The sequence below is a fragment of the Gavialis gangeticus genome, unplaced genomic scaffold (assembly GCF_001723915.1).
Source record: "Gavialis gangeticus isolate Ggan-Ray unplaced genomic scaffold, GavGan_comp1, whole genome shotgun sequence".
Taxonomy (NCBI): domain Eukaryota; kingdom Metazoa; phylum Chordata; order Crocodylia; family Gavialidae; genus Gavialis; species Gavialis gangeticus.
This window is the reverse complement of record NW_017729032.1, coordinates 157,544,247-157,563,984: the sequence shown is the minus strand read 5'-3', so window position 1 is coordinate 157,563,984 and position 19,738 is coordinate 157,544,247. Positions and strand designations below refer to the sequence as shown.

Sequence of the window (19,738 nt, the reverse complement as noted above, 5' to 3'; positions counted from 1 at the left end):
TGTCTAAGGGGTCTGTGAAAGATGACTATGATCAATCAAAAGTATGTGAATACCCACACTTACAATTCAGAGGAGTCCACACCTCCATTCAAAATTTTTTAAGGGTCCACGAATTAAAAAAAGATTGAAAACCACTGCGCTACTGGATGTAGGGCTGTGCCTACTGTAAGATAAATTCCCTGGGCCGGGAAGCACTACTCCACTTGCCCTCCACACCCCAGGTGCACTGCTGGGTGTGGGCCTGTTCCTATGGCCAGATAGGATCATGCATAGCAATACTCTTTACTATGCTCTCTCCTTCCTGTACCCTGCACTCTGAATGGTCCTAATACACCTTCTTCTGTTGACTGTGACAGAGCTGCTCCTGCTTTGATAAAGATTCCTCAGGGCGATGGAGATTCTGGCACCCCCTCATAGTTGGCACCTAGGTCTGGTACCCTTTTCACCCCCTGGCCTAGTTATGCTACTGTTTCCGTGCACACTTGGGGATAAGCTTCCGACCTATCAGTGGCAAGCAAATGAGAGGTTTGGCAAGTTTTATAAGCTCATTGTTACCAGGATCTTGCATTTTCTGAAGTGCAATACACAAATGCCTCCAAATTTAGTTGGAGAGTTCAAGATAACATGTGGTTGGAACCAAAATACAAACAAAAATGCGTTGTCTTTCAGTGAATAGTTATGCCTAGCTCTTACAGAAGTGCTTTTGTGTCTCTCTCACATGCAGAATAATTACTGACAGACACTAACGAGATAAAATGGGCATGCCATATGTCATTGCTGTTGTTTATAATTATAGAAGTTTCTTTGTCACCAGGGATCCTGGTTTTCTCTGATTTAAAAAAGTCTTCCAATTTCCAGTTAAAAAAAATGTAACCCCAAATCCACATTTTTCCATGTTTAAAATTAAACATCACTGTATACATCTATATATTAGCAGTGTTTCATTTTAATTATAGAAAAATTTGGATTTGGGGTTACTTTTTTAACAACTGAAAATTGGAGTGTTTTTTTAAATCAGAGAAAACCAGGATACCTGTTCATAATGCACACATTTAAAATAATGAGAGGTTAATGAATAATGGCTTAACAGGATGCCTAGAGTGGACACATGACCACAAGTGGGGTGTGGCTTCCAGCTATAAAAGCCCAGGGCCTGAGCCAGGGTGGGCAGTGTGGCTCTGAGACCTGCTGTCTAGGGCAGGGGAATCGTAGATCATATAATCATAGAAAATTAGGGTTGGAAGGGACCTCAGGAGCCCATCTAATACAACCTGCTGCTCAGAGCAGGATCATCCCCAACTAGATCATCCCATCCAGTTAGGAGCTACAGAGGAGCTCCTAACTGTGGCCTGGACTACCCTAGGAGGGCTGCAAGTAGAGTATGGCTGACTTGCAGGTGAATAGGACTCACAGTAGGGGGGAGCTGAGCAATATAGCCAAGGAGCTGGGGCTAGGGCTCAGACCTAGGGGGAAAGTGGCATTATAGCCAGAGGACTTATTTGTGCATTACAGTTGTATACAGGTGGTTTTTGGAAGGGACTGTGGAGTGGTCTGAAGGCTATATTAGTGCTTGAGAGGCATATAACTGCCTTGAGGGGGTCAGGATCCCAGAGTCCAGAGAGGGGCAGAGAGTCCAAAAAGGGGCAGAAGCTGGGGCCAGAGGGCCTGGAGAAGGGCAAAGAGCCCAGAGAGGGGTGAAACCTAGGACCAGAGGGCCTGGAACCCAAGACAGGGCAGTGAGAGTGCCCAGAGCAGAGACAGGGCCAGGGACCCAGAGGAAGCTGAAGCAGGTTTGATGCTCAGAGCAGGGCAGAGACAGGGCCAGGGGGCCCAGGACTAAAGGAACTAAGATAAGAGCTGGTGCCCAGAAGCCAAGTCCAGTATGATGGGTCCGGGCTAGAAGGCCCAGTTAGAGAAAAGGGGTGGAGGCTACAAAGGTTGAGACCCCAACAGAGGGAAGGATATTACGGTGACACCTGCGAGGCATGGGTGTCACTATGGAGATGGTTGGAGGTCATGGATCTAGCCCTTAAGGTACATTGGGCTGGAGAGAGTGAATATGGAAGCAGAGAGAGAAAGAGAGCACTTAGGCTTACCCAGCCTCAGAGGGCAGCTTCCCCTCATTACTTCAACAAGGTGTGGCAGGAAAGATGAAACAGGATGAGACCCAGGGAGGCTAGAAGGGGAGCAGGACAGGATAGGGGTGGTCAAAAAGGGGATGTGATGGCAACCCCAGACACCTTGCCTGTTACAGGTAGTGATGTTAGGCAAGCTTTTGGGTATAAAATGCCCCTCCTCCGGTTAGGAGGAAGGGTATTTCGTGCCCAGAAACTTGTCTAGCATCATTCCCAAATATAAAATTGCTCCAATAAAATGTATTATCAAATACACCTTGCTTCTTTGATTGTCTGAAGGCTTTTCTTTACCTTCTGTTAGTTCTGTTTTAATGTGCCAGTGGTTCTTTGTATTCTCTTGGCCTTGATTCTTTCCTGTATGGTCAAAACTGCCTGACCACATGAAAAAGTTGAGCTGCACAGCAAAGCAGGCTAATTCATGCCATTGTCATAAGATCCCTCAGCCAGTAGAAGATCAGGCACAGTGATATGCTTCATCATGCTCTTTCCTCCCTGCACTCTGAATGGTTCAGATCAGGGGCAGATCCAGGATTTCCCAAAGTGGGGTGCAGGAGAAGCAACCCACACTTCAGGAGGGGCTGCACCCCCTGCTCCCAGCCTCCTCTGCCCCACCAATGCAGGCAGACTCCAAGTCCCTAAAGCAGGTGAAAGTCCCCTTTCCTTTCCTCTTCCTGCTCAGAGGCACACCCCTCCCTTACCCTTCCTCTCCTTGATCCCTGTGGCTACTGCTTTCTCCAGCGCTTGGGGATGGGGAAACTCCAGAGGCAGCTGGGCTGAGCAGGAGCTGGGCTCAGCTGGGGGACAGAGGCATCAGGGTAGCTGGAGAATACCCCCACCCTACTTGGAGCAGGCCTGGAGAAAGGGAACTTCCCATTCATCTCTGCCACTTCTGTTTGAGCCCGCAGGCAGGAATGGGTATGGTGTTACCTGGCAGGGGAAGCACTATGACCACGTGGGTGGGCTCCCCAGGCCAGGTGATTGTCTCTAATATGTCCTCCATAGGAGGTCTATATTGAGCAGATTTTTTTGGTATGGGGTGGTGGAACTGGAGCTTGCTCCATCCACTCCATGCATTGACCTGGTATTGCAGTGCTTCCAGGACCGGTACAAAAAAACAGACCAAAAAAAAAAAAAGTTTCCCTGGGACAGCAGGGAAAGTCAAGCAGGAGAAGCAGGGAAGAAGCAGAGAGGGGATGTGGCTTTGAGCAGGAAAGCAAGGGAGGAAGGATTTTCACATGCTGTATGAATTTTAAAAGTCCCTGGAGGCTCCTGTGGTGCAGTGCAATTAAGAAGGCAGGTGCACCCAGGCCACTGCACCCCCTCTGGATCTGTTCCTGGTCCTAATATACCTTCTCTTTCTGCTGACTGTGAAATGTCTATCTCTATCACATTTGTAATCATATAGAGGTCCACTGCCTAATGGAAATTCTCCTCCTACCATTTTTTAGTCATTTTACACTGGTTTGTACTGCCTGTAACTGGTTTTGGGGGACTGGAGAAGCCAGTTCTCTTGTTTTTAGCATGTCTTACTTTCCATTGGTTGTCCATCATTATTTACTCCTTGCTTTAATGAAAATGGTAATGGCACAATCACAACCAGTCTGAGACTCAGAATAAATCTATTATCATGTATTTCAAATTAAAATAAAAATTCCCCAAATCTATTCATACTGAACAGGCTAATTGTTCACTAGTGTTGCTTGCTGATGAATACATATGGTGACTGAGCACAACTGAGTTTTAGTTTTGGTCATTGTTCAATTGAAACCATCAGTAGGTTGCTTGTTAGATCAGTGGATCATAGCCTGATAGTTCAAGTGTGACCCGCCACCTAGCATATACATGAGGTGCTCTTGTAATAAGCCACAGTTGCTTCAAGGGTAGTGGCTCTCAACCTGTCTCAGCTCAAGGCATTCCTCCATACCTTTTGTGAATTGAGCAGCAAGGGGTGCTAATTTATTTATTACAATACTTATCTCCTCAAAGAGAAGCCAGACAGTGGGGAAGGGAGAAAGGCACGACAGCCAAAACCTGTGCTTAGCTGCCTATTTCTTCATACCTGCCTTAACTCCTTGCACCTCACTGCAACCTCTGCAGCACCCAAAGGTACCACAGCACCCCGTTTGACTGCTCAAGGACATGAGCAAGAATGTGAAGATGCCATCATAATTTGAAACTGAAACAATATAAAGCTAAAAATTGTCTTTAAAATAAATTCCAGTACATTTATAATTTAAGGGTCATATTTTTTGGAGAGCCATAAGACAGCTCAGAGCATGGTAGATGTAGTGCATTTAAAGCATTTTGTATAAAACATGACTTGCAGAACACATGAACAACAAGTATTCGCCAACCAGTGCTCTTCCGCTTGATCCCTACAAATCCCAAAGCTGTTTTTATTCCAATTAATATATTCTATTGTTCCATATTCCAAGTCTACATGTCAATAAAATTGTACGAAACTTTCTTTCTTGATGTACAACAGCTGTTACTCAGGAATGAGCAAATTAAATCCCAGTTCCTACCTTTTTGCGTACAAGTTGAGACATTTCTAGAAGAGATTTTGAAATTGCCTCTATATTTTACTTCATGGATAATTCATGTAGCTTGATCCAAGATCTAGGTCATTTTTAGCTGAAAGTCACAGCATATTCAAGAGCCTTTAAGCTTGGAGTCACGCATAGCGATTGTGTGAGCAATGCGAGAGAAATCTGAGAGCTTTTGGACCATTTTACATTTGCTTCTAGAGAGACTCACTCAAGTCAAGGGGATCAAATGCTTGTGGGCTGGAACCAGACAAAATAAGCAGTGGCATGAGGGTTAATGAAGGCCTCTGCCTCTCCCCACCCCACCCCACCCCGCTGATGCCTCCCCAGGGGACTCTCTACATTACAATTCAAAGGCAAATCCGGCCTCTGCTTGCTCTGCCTCCAGATTTCCAGCCCTTCTGAAAGCTCCAAGGGCCATACCATTGACTACCCTGATGGAAATAATTGCTACTTCTTGTAAATAGTGATATACTTTTTGTTTTTGTGCATTTTATAGAAATGGTATAGCCACCTGTACAGACTTAATTATAACAATTTTAGTCTTGCAAACAACTAGACTAACATTATCAGAAAGCTTCTTATGTATTTTGCAAATTACATGTGCTATTTCTTCATATTAGCACGAAAGTTGTGGATATTTCTAGAAGTTCTGGAAAGTGCATTTATACCTACGTTTCTCATACTCCTTGACATACTCTGTTTACTTGGCCTAAGTAAGACCTTTGATTCTTTTCCATTGATTTACAATAGTTTGACTTATTACAGGCATTTTTCAAACATTTTGTTTAAATCAACCAAGTCTTAGTGTATATAATTCCTAAACAAGTGTTTAAAATAGCATGGAAGTCAAGGCTTAGTTTACAAATTACATTTCCTAGCTTGGACAGCAACAGCTAAATTTGCAAATGCTGAAGTGTGTAAGTAGTCTCAGAGAAAGCCCAGGTTTCCTCCTAAAGTCTACCAACTGAGAATAGTAGCATTTTACATCCACTTTGTAAATGATGATGAGGCAGTAGAGAATGAAGTCTAGCGTGTCTACAACACCAAGTGTTTGCACTGTAGTTTACAGCAAAAGCTATTTTAAGTTGACATGCAGATTAAATTAGATATCCTTTTGCCTGACTGCTTTTCCATACAATAAAATTCAGATATAACCTCTCTTCTCCTAGTCACCAGAGATCTGTGATTACAATACTGCTGAATGCATAGGAACTAGGGCTGAGCCTTAGGTGCACTGGCTGGCAACTGCCCTTTTTCTGGTCCCAGTATCTGAAGGCATTACTTGTCCACCCCTTCTATCAGATATTGCTAGCAGCAGCAACAAGGGTTAGATTCAAGCATGTAAGGGTTCCTCTTAAAATCAACCAAACTGTCTCGCTAAGATCTCCCATGGCTCAAGCTTCGTCTACATGAAAAGGTGCACTGACTTAGATGATGACAAAGTAAAAGCAAACCCCACCCCAATAAGCACTCTTAAACCAAAACAAGGTTCTATACAAGGGAGCTGTGCTGATTTCACTAAATCACTGTTTAAACCTAATTGAATCAATTTAATTTTATTATGCAGATGCTTTGCAAGCATCTTTCTCCAAGATCCTGTGTCTCCTCCCACTCCTGTCTCTACCCCCTTTCCCACCAGCATCCCTCTTCAGGTCATTGTTGCTGGCAATCCCTTGATTTGAGGATGACCTCTACCATGTTTCACTGATAGGTCTTGAGGCGATTTAAGCATCCAATCCTTGAGCCACAGACCCATCCACAGAAGTTACAGGTTTTTCCATAGGGGAGAGAAGGTCATAGGGTGGGATTTCTCTCCTTTTCCTTCCTCTCCGCTCTCTTTTTTCTCTGCTTCAGGGGTGAGATGCTTTACCTCAAAATGGACTGCTGCTTGGTTGAGTAGGCTTGGCGGCTTGATCCAGGGCAAATGGGCTTGGCTACTTGATCCAAGGCCACTGGAGTCGGTCAGCAGCCCTTTTCAGGTAAGGAGTATAGCTTGAGGCTTCCAGTCCCTGCTCTCTAACCAATTGAAAATCACCCTCCTGCTCATGGCCATTGCCACTCCTGAGCTTTACAAATAGGCAACTCTCTCCCAAGGAGCAAAGGCACTGCTTCTCAACCTGTTTCAACCCAAAGGCACCCCTCATTAAACTCAGTGGGAAATGCCAGCTCTAAGTTTTCACTATTTTTTTTGGATGGCAGAAGAATGACAGAGGTCTTCTTTTGTTGTGGAGAACTTGGAAAGGCTGTGGCATTTGGGTAGGCGGTGGATGCTTTGGATTCCCATCTGAGATATCTAGGTTGATCATGTGAACCATGCTTGCAAACCTAACAGGCCTGATAGTGCATTCACCCTTGAAAGGATCTCAAGGCATCCCAGGTTGAGAGTCAGGGAACACAGAGGGCAGAAAGCCATGAAGCCTGCAGAAAAAAAAATACAAATGAGTCTTCTTATTTACTTTATATTGCTCACTATAACACTCCAGTGAGTGAGTGAGAACTAGGTCATCAAAACTGAAGCATTTCTTTATTTCAAGGCAAGGACTCACAAGAAAGAGCTGACAGCAGACCCAGAAGTCAGTTAAAACCCACAAGTCAATTATACTTATCTGGCAGGGAAAATACCATGATCACCACAGTGGTTTTCCCAGGGACAGGGGATAACCACTTTCCTGGGATATAGTAGTACCTGTAGAGGTAATGTATAGTTTCCCTCCCATGGTTATTGCTCATGGGAAGGTCTTGGCTTTACACCCATTTTATGGAAATGAGAAACTCCTCCGTAGCTTACTCTTGCAGCTATACAGCTGAAGGCAAGTGAAACTTGGGGGCACCCAAAACCCAAGCCTCTGGGTTTAAGCCCACGCACAGGGTGCCTGCCAAATGATTTGGAAACATCTGAATGCCCAGGTGGGGCTGGAGAATATTTGCTAGTAGTAGGGCCACATATGGTTCTTGAATGACTCATGAATTTAGAATTGATTTGGCTTGAAACACAAAAAATTGTACTTAAAAAATAAAACAAAACACACAACCCCTTCCCCCACTAAAGTCAGTTAAGACTCTCCAAGAGTGACTCAGGTTTTGCATATGCTGTATCAATTAGTTACCTCAAAAGTTACTGTGGATTTTGCAGACAAGGCTGTTTGAGTAAATCAGATACCTTTTATTAGACCAACTCAAATAGTTGGGAAAAAAAAATCTTTCTTTGCAAGCTTCTGAGCACAAAGAACGATACCAGATTTACCCAAAGGACCTTGTCTGCCTATGCCCTCGTACATTTTGGTGGGCATATTTGAGTCGACCAACTGAGTATCACATCTACTAACAGAACCTTGTCCTTTGACCAACACGGCTACAACCAAACACTCCTAGCACATTTTGAACATTTTTTACTATTATCGATCGCACTTTGTACAAGGGCTGAAATAACAGCACAAATACAATAATCATCCTGCACCCGGCAACACTGGAGCAAACAGCCCAAGGGGGCGCACTACCCCAGCCCCACATTCCAGGGCTGCGCTGGCACAACGCGCATGCGCCATCCCTCCTACCACCCCCATCCTCTAGTTCTCTATGACTCTACTAGCCCCTTCTATCCTCTCTGCGCTGCGCTTTTCTATGGTTCTGCCGCCCGCGGGGCCGGATGTGGCGCTTCACATCCGCCCGCTGATTGCTGGGCGGTCTCTGGCAGCGGACTTCCGGCCGGCCCCAGCTTCCTCCTGGTGCCGGAGAGGAGGGGCGATGGAGGAGTGAGGGGAGGTGGGCTGAGGCTCGGCTGGAGCCGAGCGGATGCCGCCGGGGCTGGTGCGGGGCAGGCAACCGTCGCCCTTCCGTCGTCCGCGCGCCGGCCGGTGTGTGCAGCGCGGGGTTGGTGGGCGGTTGGAGGGGGCAGGGGCGTCCCTGGAACGCAGGGGGGGGAGGGGAGATGGAAGACCCCGCGCGGGGCGGGCGCAGGCTCTTACCGCCTCCCCCCTCCCCCAGGCCGGGCCGCCCGGGAAGATGACGGCAGAGGCGGCGTTCTGCCTGACGGCGCAAGCCAGGTTCGACTCCAAATGGCTGAAGACGGACCTGCAGGTGAGGGGGACGCACAGCCCGCCGGGCCCGGGTCTGGTGCGCTCGAAGGGGAGATGGGAGGTGACGGGGTCTGCCCAAAGGGGAGATGGGAGGTGGTGGGGGGAGCAGTCTCGTTTTTGTTGTTTGATTTTTGGGATGGTTTGGGACTCCTTTGGTATTTTTTTTGGCGTGGGGTGGTGGGTTGTTTGGGGTTTTGTTTTGGAGGGGGGGGTTGTGTGTGTGTTAGCTTTTTTGTGGGGGGGGGGGACTTTTTTGGGTTTCTGGTTTTGCTTTTTCTTCTGTTTTGGTTCCAGCTGATTGCTTGCTGGCACTTGTGTGTGTCTTAGTCCGTGACCCGCCTCTTTTGCCTCTGCGTGTTTGTGTGTGTGCATCTGTCCCACCTCCTTTACCTGCATGTGTCCATGTGCTCCCTGCCCCCTTCTTCTGGAAGGAGCACTGTTATGTTTGCCTTGAGTCTTTTGGGGCTCGGTGATGCTGTGGGAAGAACGTGGCTGGTTTGGGGTCAAAGGTGGGCTGTTAGGATGGATTGTGCAGCTCGGTAGCAGGCGTGTTCAACTCATGGGCCAGGTGCGGCCCCCAGCACTGGGGTGTCCAGCCTGCAAATTTGGTGGGGTCTGAAAACTTGGTGGCAAGGGAGGAGTGGCATTGCTTCCCTGCTAACGTGTTTCTGGACCTGTGGGCTGGGGTAGGGTGGCCTTGCCTGCTGCGTAGAGTGTGCAGGGCCTGGTCCTTGTCTCCAGGTGAGGGGCTGGGCTGTGGACCAGCCCCACGCCACTCATGTGGTGACACTGTGTCATGTTATGTCTTTTAGCCAAAGAGGTTCATGTGGTAAGATCATGTGATGTAAAAATTGAGAAGGATTACTAAATGTATTTTCACCTGTGAAGTTCATGTTTGTAACTTTCAACTTGGGTGCAGTTAATGGAGGGATGTAGTGATTGGGGGCTGTTAAGCATGCATTTGGGATAAAGTGTTTAAACAGAATACATATATATTTTCTTCTCTCTCCTTTTTTCCCCCCTTCCCCCATGGCAAAATAATACATTAAGATAAAAAAACAAACAAACCCTCAGTCTTGTGTTAAGGGCAGGTCAACCCAGTGTTGGACCTGTGGTGCAGAAGTGGAAGTCAGGTGCTCTGTTCTGACGTTGCAGAATGAGTGTCTGAGGGGTAGAGTTGAAGACTTATTTGTTCCTGTGACTGGATAAAAGAATTTTTGTCTTGATGAGCTTGCAGGCTAAAAACATTCTGATTCTGTAACACTTTCATCTCTAGATAAAATACCTATAGAACAGATGAGCTAGGTTCACAATTGGTGCCCAGTCATAAGAGATCAATGTTTTTATGTCGTATTTCTTTGTAAGATGTGGTGTGTGTAGTACTCTATAAACTATAGGACATTAATGAATTTGGTAAGGGTAGTTCTTCCTCTCTGCCTGTATTGTAGCCGGCAGAAGCCCAGAAGTTTTGGTTGTAATGGTTATCTATGGAACAAATGTTAAAGATGCCTTTTGTATCATAAGAAATAACATGGCTGCTTTTAGATAACCGAAGCACTTGCATTAAAAAAATAGCTGAGATTTAAGATTATGAGTTAAGCATCTTAACATTAATTTCTAGGTCGCATGTGGTGTCCATAACAATAGAATAATGGGGATTTGTTCTTGGAGCTAATTATCTTCAGCGCTTATGGTTTATGGCCTGTTTCTTTATTTGGTTTCTTTTTTGTACTATGTGAATTTTGGAGATTTGAGTGTGCCTGCTTATGTGACTTTTTTTTATATTGTCCCTTTGTTTTTATTCTGATCCACCCAGTGGCTACTGGAGAACAATGTCATCAAGATGATCAGAGCAGTAGTTGAGGATGCCTGTTGGCTGGAAAATCGTGTATTTGATTTTTTTTAATCATCTGTGTTAATAAAAAGGGGCACTTAATGTTATAGATCTTAATTCTTAATGCATTACTTTTTTAACAAATAAAAGGCAAATATTTTCACAATGCAACTGATAAATTTTAAAATGTCAAAATTGTGAATAAGATTGTGAATAGGATGAGTGATAAAATGAGAACAGAATTACTGTGCTATCCAGATGCTAGATGTGTGTATCAATCCCTTGTTTCCTGCTCTACTTTTCTGAAAACTGAAGTCTAATCAGAGTTGCTATCTCAGGCCATTAGCAGACATTGCTCTGCTCTAGCTAATGGAAGCTTTGGAGGAACAGACTGATATTTCTCTCAATATAGACTTTTTGTTAATTGTTGCATAGGATGTATTTTCAGAAAGTGTATGAATGTCTTCATACTGTTTAGAGAAATTCTGTGTGTAGATCCTTGAAATACTTTTAGGTGGTTGTTCCTCCTCCCCACCCCCACATATACACTAAGAGGCAGATAGCTTTTTCTGGCACTGATAGGCTTTGTGGCTTTGTCTGCTTAGTGCATGGTGTATGTTTTAATGCATGGTAGATGATACCATATCAGTTAGCTTAGAATATTAGCTGCATTATTCCAATCAATATTTTAGGCTCTTTTTATAGATACAAAGACATGTCAGCAAAAAAAAAAACACCAAACAACTCTTTTTTTTTTTTTTAACAGAGAAATCTACACTTACTCTGTTGCTGGACTGATTTGACAGCCATTGTTTCCCTCACATGATGTAACTGTAGAATGATTCGATGATGTCTTGTCAGAGGCATGAGAAGCTGACAATAGAAACTAAAAAGATGAACATAGTTCCCAGGAGAGATTTGGAGAAAGACATGCCAATTTACATAAGCAAATGAATCCATTTAATTAAGATTCATTGTTTGGAGTCTGGCTGGAGTCAGTCCTGACATTGCCTCATCCAGAGACAGATTCTTACTTCCTCGGTGACCTGGAATCATATAATATGTAGGCTCGGAAACACATTTCTCCTCAGTTCCCTTACCTCAGGGAAACATGCATGAACAGGTTACAGTGTACAAAATGAACTTTCTTTAGAGAAGTCTTTTGTCATTGTGATGCTTCAGAATTACAGCTAACTTAGAACAGAATTTGTTCCTGTGCAGGACGCGCACACTTCTGAGGCTTGTCTTGATCTCCCTGTTTTCTGTTATCTTCTGATAATGTATTGTGGGTGGAGGGATCTTCCATCAGGCTTGACAGTTCTGGCAGGTGTTGTGGATTGAAGACAATTAAATCTCTTTCTTTACAGAACTGATTAACCTCTTTTCAGTCCACCTAGTATGAGGTTTACATGCTATATCAGTGACCTATATAAATAAAATAAATTAAGGCAGCATAGAGAACAAACTAATAGAGCCAGCTGGCAGCCCATGGGCTGCATGCAGCCTGCATGGAGTTAAGTTGTGGCCTCTGGGCTACTTTTCCTCCCTTAGCTTCACTTTCTGCCCCTGCCTCAGTGCAGTCATAGTGGGGGGTTGCCTATGCAGTGTGGGGGACCCATGGCCTGCTGCTTAGAAGTTGGGCAGCCCTGGAATACAGTTTAGGAAGGCTCACATTCTATGACTTGCAAGTGCAGCCATTCCTTTCCCATGTAGCAGGACTTACTAGTAGGCCTAAAAAAGAGCAAGGTATCCAGTGTAACTTTGTGCTCTTTGTAGATTGAAGACATTAGGTGAAGGTAGTGTGGATGACCTGGCACCAAGGTCAGCTGTAAGTGCCCTAACTGGCTGTCAGGGTGTTACTGGCAGAGACAGGGGCAGCATCAGGTGTCATGTTCCCTGACTGACATGCAGAGAACATGATATTGTTTGTATAGGCACCATTGTTATAACAGCAGAACATCTCTATCCTGGAAAGTAAACTGACAACTTTCAATGAAGACACTTGATGAACTATTGGTAACTATATTTTGATGACTTACTCATTGCTTTTTTTCTCTTCTCTTGTACCAGTCTGCTCATTGTTTGTTGTATGTGCCATTTGGGGCCAGTAAAACAATTCTGGGAGGAATTTTGGTTCTGTAAAGTCTTGCTTAAATTTTTTTTCTGTCTTAACTCTTTTTTTACTGCTCTTGTCGTAAGGAATAACAGTAGTAATACATCTGTTGTTCTCTGTCTAAATCTTCTTTGTTAGTGTAACTCTGGGCTGGTCGGCAACCATTTCTGTTTGTGAAAATTCTCGATTTTGAAACTTGTTTTCATTCTGTGTGGGAAGAAAAACAATATAGTTCAGCATTTTGGGGGGAGGAAGCCAGAAACCTGTTACAGCCAAAAACAGGTTACTTAGAACACTTGCTTGGGGTATAGGAGGCCCACTCGCAGAGCAGGTTGCTGAATCTGTTTCCCACATCCCAGTTAAAACATCCTAATTGGAGAGTTACTGGATATTGTGGGTTTGACCAGAAAATCCATCCTGGACTTATGAAATACTTTCTTTAAAATTTAACATGCACCTGTGAAGCACTTCACTTGATAAAATATGATGTCTCCAAAAAAAATAAAATGGTGAGAAGCCTCAGAAAACTTTTAGCGTGCTCATAATGTTTCCCCTCATTCTGCTTTGAACATATTTAGGGACCTACTGAAATAGTGATTTTATGAAATCCAGCATTGCCTGCCAAATCTGCAGGGTGAAAAGAAACTTACTGAAAAAAAATGCTAACCTTTTAGAGGGAGCCAGCAGTCTTCAGGGTGCTGCGACAGGGGTTCTGGCTGCTTGGAGGGCTGCCGCCTCTCACTGCTGACTAACTGCAAGGGCTACCTGTCATGTGTCCCTGGCCCTCCACCAGTTGGAGAGGGCCGGGGCCACATGACGGGCAGCCCTTGCAGCCAACCAGCAGTGATGGCTGAGGAGCCCAGTGGCCCTGCCCAGTCAAGTGGGATGGGGGGGGGGGAGGAGGAGAGTATGCTGGGTCCCATGTTCTGCCTGTGAAATTGGGGGCCAGTTGAACCAATTTTTTAGGTTCCTAAGCATAGTTTAACCAATTACTTCTCAAACATTGCAAGAACAGAGCACTAGCAATGCCCTCTTCCCTACTTTTTTTTTTGGTGGTATGCTGCAGAGTATCCTTTAGATTCTTGTTTTGTGCTTTGTAGTTCTGGTGTGTGAGGGGTTGGAGTGGATGCTTTTTAGGTAAAGGCTGCCTGCAAAGGCATAAGGTTGGACCTTATGGTCTGGGAGGTTCCTTCTAACCCCATGATCTTCACCTAAACAAACAAACAAACAATAGGATGCAGTACAACAAGGACAGGTGCACTTAGGGTGCCAAAATATTGCACACCTACTGGCTGGGAAGTGACTTTCTCAGCAGCACAGAAGTGGAACGGGATCTGGGAGTCATACTGGACTTCAAGATGAACATGAGTCGTCAGCATGGCAAAATCATTAGCAAAGCTAACCGCACTTTTATCATGCATCAGCAGGTGCACTGAAGAGGTGATACTTCTCCTCAATGTGGCATTGGTCAGACCGCAGTTGGAATACTGCATCCAGTTTTGGGCACCGTACTTCAAGAAGGATTTGATAAGACTCAAGAAGGTCCAGTGGAGGGCCACTCATGTGGTTAGGGGCTTACAGGGCAAACCCTGTGAGGAGAGACTGAGGGACCTGAACCTCTTCAGCCTCCACAAGAGTAGGCTGAGAGGTGATCTTGTGGCTGCCTACAAATTCATTAGGGGGACACAGCAAGGGATCAGAAATGCTTTGTTCACCAGGGTGCCTCTTGGGGTAAATAGGAACAATGTTCACAAACTGACAGAGCAGATTTAGGCTAGATATCAGGGAAAGCTTCTTCACAGTAAGGGTGGCCAAAATTTGGAATGGGCTTCTGAGGGGGGTGGTGCTTTCCCCTACCTTTGAGGTCTTCAGGAGGAGGTTGGATGGGCATCTGGCTGAGGTCATCTGACCCCAGCACTCTTTCCTGCCTAGGCAGGGGGTCAGACTTTATGATCTGTTGAGGTCCCTTCTGACCCTCGCATCTATGAAACAAAAAAAACTCCCAAAAAGTGTTTGTAACCGACTAGAAGGCCAAGCCATGAAAACTATAATTGCATGTCCACAATACAGAAAGCTTTTCAGTGCACTGTGTAGCCCTTGGTTCAGGTGAATCTTAAATATGAGCCAAATGTACAGGTCTCTTCCTCTCTCCCTCCTTCCCGCCCCCCCTCCCCTTTTCCTCCCCCTGTAATACAGTAGAAGTTAAAGAGAGCTCTGGACTCAAGTACACACAGGCCTAGGAAAGGTTTGCCCGCACTGTTTTCTTAGGAAGTATTAAGGGGAAATACACTGTTTAAAGATGAACAAACAAACACCTCTTCCCCTGCCTTCCTGGGGGGAAAAGAAGGCCAATCTTTTATAAAGTGTTTGTGGTTATATTTCCATTTGGCTTGCTATTTAGCTGACAGAATAGGCAACTTGAATCTGAATCTGTAAATTAATGTGTTTTTTCATATCTTATCACTAATAATTTTATGGGGTTGTTTTTTGTTGCTCCTAACTCAGACTTACCCATATATGCAAGCCATTAATGTGAGCTTTGTGGTGCTTCTGACCCAAGTTGCCTGATCCATCCAAGCCCTGTAGATGCTTGACTGAGCACAGTCGCCAGTTTTTAACATGACTGGTTTCTAGCGTGGATGCAGTCTAGCTCTGCTTAAATGCAGATACATTTTCTAGTGCTCTTCCAGAATTCCTTGCACATCGTTTCCAGATATAAGTTCTCCCACAACTCGCTGGAAAATAATTTGTAGAATAGTTTCTCTCTGCATGTTGTGAAGAACCACATGGAAGAGCCAGTTAGTAATTCGGGCTTTAAATCCTGCTTGTCCAGGATCATTTTCAGATAGATAGTTTTTGCTTTGAAAGAACTGGGGGTGCATGTGTATTAAAAGTAATACAGGCATACCTCGGAGATATTGTGGGTTCGGTTCCAGACCACCGCAATAAAGCGAATATCGCAATAGAGCGAGTTGCACGAATTTTTTGGTTTCCCAGTGCATATAAAAGTTATGTTTACACTATACTGTAGTCTGTTAAGTGTTCAATAGCATTATGTCTAAAAAAACCAATGTACATACCTTAATTAAAAAATACTTTATCGCTAAAAAATGCTAACCATCATCTGAGCCTTCAGCGAGTCATAATCTTTTTGCTGGTGGAGGGTCTTGCCTCAATTTGTAAAAAAACACAGTATCTGCGAAGCGCAGTAAAGCGAAGCACAATAAAGTGAGGTATGCCTGTATCTAGAAATTCCTGTTACTGTTAGACTTCCTTGGGTGAATGGACTTCTGTGTTTTAGTGGAAGCTGCTTTCCCAGTAGAAGCAGAGTTTGCTGCCAAATCTGACTGAAAGAATGATTGTGGTCATTGGCCTTCTAAATAATGATGGTGGTATTAAGTTCTGACTTTCAAGGCCTCAGTACTGGCAAAGGTATTCTGATGATCACCAGTAAGCAAGACTGTTAAGAAGGCTGCTTTCATGTTGCTGATCTTTTCATAAGAACAATTAAATATGCATTTCTGTAGTAATTTTTCTTGTAATAGGTAATTATTATTTTAACCTATGGAAAATGGTGGAAAAAATATAAACTTTAAAGGATTATTCATGTTTGCTTGAGATGTATTTTTCTAAAATACATCCAAGCACTAATACTGTGTTTAGTAGGCATTACCACTTGTCTTATTTAGATTGGTTACACTAACCTATCCTTGTGGTGGGTTCCCATGAGCATGCTTGCCCCATATGGGCCATGTACTTTACAGTCATGCTCAGTGTAGCCTTTTTTAAATCGGTTTCATAGTTGGTTTCCATTACTGAGCACATGCTGCTGGGCTGCATATCAGTAGTCGGGTCAGTATCGGCCAGTATGGCTCATCAGTAATCGGCCCAAAAAATCTTTATCTGCACACCCCTCTAATTTTATTAATAACACTTTTTTGTATGAGTCTCATGCTAACTGATTCAGTTAGTGATCTGCTATAGCTCCCAAATCTTTATGCGGTACTACTGTCTAGCCTTAGATTCTTTATTTTGAATTTGTGTATTTGATTTATTTTTTATAAGGCTTTAGGTAGTGATCTTGGGTATTCCTTGGGTAAGTGATTTGCTTGCAAATACAGAGGACTGCACTCGATGGCTTGGGAGGCTACCAGAGGCACTTCTCAGTCCTATGTTCTTCTGTAGGACTGCATCAAAACCTTGCTAGGGTCAAGATACTTTGTATCTTTTGTTTCCTCTGCCTCTGTGATTGCCCCACCTGAGGAAGATTGGTCTGACATGGATTTCTCAAAAATAAAGCAAAAAGGCTGTTTTTACAACGTTATCCTTCAGGTGCTTATAAACTGACTGTTTAATGTATTTTTTTCAGTGTCTTTCCAGGTTTTTAAGTTAGGCCTGCTGGTCTGTAAGTCTCTGGATTCCAGTTCAAAACAAACAAACAAACTTTTTCAAGCAGTCAGTTAAAATAACTAGCTTGTTCAAAGTTGAGCATTTGATTGAGAGTTGAAAAAGCAGGAAGGGTGTTTTTTTCCCTTTTTTGGTCTACAAATATAAACTGAAGAATGAGAGGATGAGTTCTGTAAGTTTGAAAGATGTAGTGACCAGAAGTATTCATTTTCATTCTCTAACTACAGCTATTTTCTCACTGCTTGCTAAATCAGTATTAAATTAAAAATGTTTTTATAAACATTTTTGTCTTGCATATCAAGCACAAAGTAGTTTTATTTAACTAGTAACATTATTGTTCTGTGACTTTAAAAACAAATAATTTTTAATTGCATTCTGGTTTTCACTCGAAAGCAATCCAGCGTATCACAAGTAAAATCACTTTTTTTTGGTAACTAGACAGGATGAATTTCACAGTTCTGAACATAAGAGTAATTAATGTTTACATCTGTTAAGCTCTATACTCCTTTAAATATGTTTTAGATATAGTGTGTTTCACCTGGTTAGTAAGAAGAATTAAGAAAACTGGCATGTTGTAATGATTATCAACCTGTGAAGATCAAACTTTCTTAAAGGAAATAGAAAATGTGTGATTAAAATGTGATCAAAATTGTTTATTTAAATCAATGTGTTCTACATTCTTATTAATATCACTGATTTAAATCAGTTTGCCCTGCTACAGTTCATACAGAGAACTTTAAATTTAACAGAAGCCAAGTAACCAAAAGACTAACTTTCTAGTTAAATCCAGAGACAATTCCCTTTGGATGTGGGACCCAGTATGCAGGCATGGAAGCAAACCATGGTGTTGTAATGGAAACAGGAGAGTGCTGGATTGCTATTTTTTGGCTCCTATATTGAACTGAATACCATCTAGTAAAGATGTTGTTCTTTTTGCAGCTTAGGCAGACCTGCAGGGCACCATCAAGATGCTAGAACTGTCTGTATGGACATTTTGTAAATAGATGCAAATCCATATTACCTTCAGTTTATGTTTGTAGGACTACTCTGATCAAAAGGTAGAAAGAATTTTTTTAAGGGGTGACAAATTGAAAGCATTAAATTTGCTGGAAATCTACCGGCTCTGATAATTTACTTTCCAAATTCCTGATATTCTGTGTGGAAAGACCCTTTTTACATTGTGTATTGCCATTGTCTGCATTGAGGCCTTGTACATCTCTAATCTGCTTGTGAAGAGCTTATTATAGGAGTGGTTATTGGAAGTAGTGAAACATAACTTAAAATTGTTTATATTTGTCTAATTTTAGGCGGTTTTAATTAAATTTCCTTTTTATAGTCAGCTTTTCTCTTGCTAGAAAAGATCCTCATAAACATCAACAGGAGATCAAAAAATATGTTTTTGAGGAATGTAAAAGCACGAGATCATGGTTGTATTATTTAACGGGTATTCTGTTACTCTTCGTTTAAAAGAACCCATCAAATCAGTGGCATCCTTTTCAAAGGAATTTTGAAGGAATTGTGTGATTCTGCTCTCACTTTTTAACAGTTTAGTTGGCAGCATCAAATAGGTGCTGCTATATGTAGCGCATCTATTTAAATCAAAGCTTGAAAATGCTCTTTAGTGCCTAATGGGAACTCTTACCAGGCTACATAGAACTCCCGTAGCCATAGTGTGAAACCAGTGGCATTCTGGTAAGCTTTATTTTGCTTTTCCTTTGGTTTTAGAGTAAAAGGCAAGATACAAGTCAGTTTTACTTTTGATAAGAAATTGGAATGCCAGGGTTTGAGTAGTGAGGGTGGGGAGTAGGAAAAAGGAAACTGGATGCTGCTGACTAAATTGTTAATAGGTGAGAGCAGAATTACACTGAAGAGAAAGCAATATAAGGAACAGATTTATTCATAGTCATAGAGCATACCTGAAGCAGCGAAGACAATAGGTGGATGGTGATAGAGGAAAGGGAATGTGAATGTTGTTCTGAATCTTTCTTTGTAGCGCTTTCGGATGGGGCATACGGGATGGGAAAGTGAGATGGCTTTTGAAGAAATAAGCTCCTGTTTTCCATTTTTGTGTTTAAGGAACTTCAACTAATAGCATGCAAGTTAGCTCTTTTGTGATACTCCAGGGTTTTGTTGTTTGTTTTTTTTTTAAACATTCAGGGATTTTTTTTTTTAACTTTTCATGTTACTACTACGAAAACTAGCTGCAAGCAGGGTCAAAAGGTAAGGTGTTTCTCTGTTTGTTTCCAGTGCTGGGAGTTTTGGAGTACTCACTAACAGTAGGTCCACTTTTTTTATACCTACCCCTTATTTGTGGTGTTTTAGTCAGTTTTTTTTATTTGAATATAAATGTTTAATTCAGAATTGCATCTCAGATTTGTTCTTTGCTGGGGATTGCTTTTTGTATTTCATTCCCTGCTTCAGATGACTTTATTTTTATTTTTTATACAAATTAGCTCAAGATTCCCTGCTTTCCTTGCATAGTGATTCGATCTTCTGGCATGGGTTGTTAATCTGCTGGACCACGTTCAATTAACTTTTGTCAAGCCTTTAAACAGTTGATTCCAAAAAAGTTTACCCAACTCTTATTTGTTCTTAAAATAATCCAGTGGTTCTGAAGTACAACT

At 43.0% G+C, this 19,738-nt stretch overlaps 1 protein-coding gene across 3 annotated transcripts in view; it reads left to right on the top strand.

Annotated features, from left to right (window-relative positions):
- Nucleotides 1-8,468: 8,468 nt before the first annotated feature.
- Nucleotides 8,469-19,738, top strand: part of HERC2 (HECT and RLD domain containing E3 ubiquitin protein ligase 2) — a 217,422-nt gene continuing 206,152 nt past the window's right edge. For all 3 annotated transcript variants that reach the window (XM_019524227.1, XM_019524228.1, XM_019524226.1), the window contains exons 1-2: nucleotides 8,469-8,538; nucleotides 8,669-8,761. In XM_019524227.1, coding sequence (XP_019379772.1) covers nucleotides 8,687-8,761 — 75 coding nt within the window. In that variant the 5' untranslated portion in view covers nucleotides 8,469-8,538; nucleotides 8,669-8,686. The remainder of the gene's footprint in view (nucleotides 8,539-8,668; nucleotides 8,762-19,738) is intronic.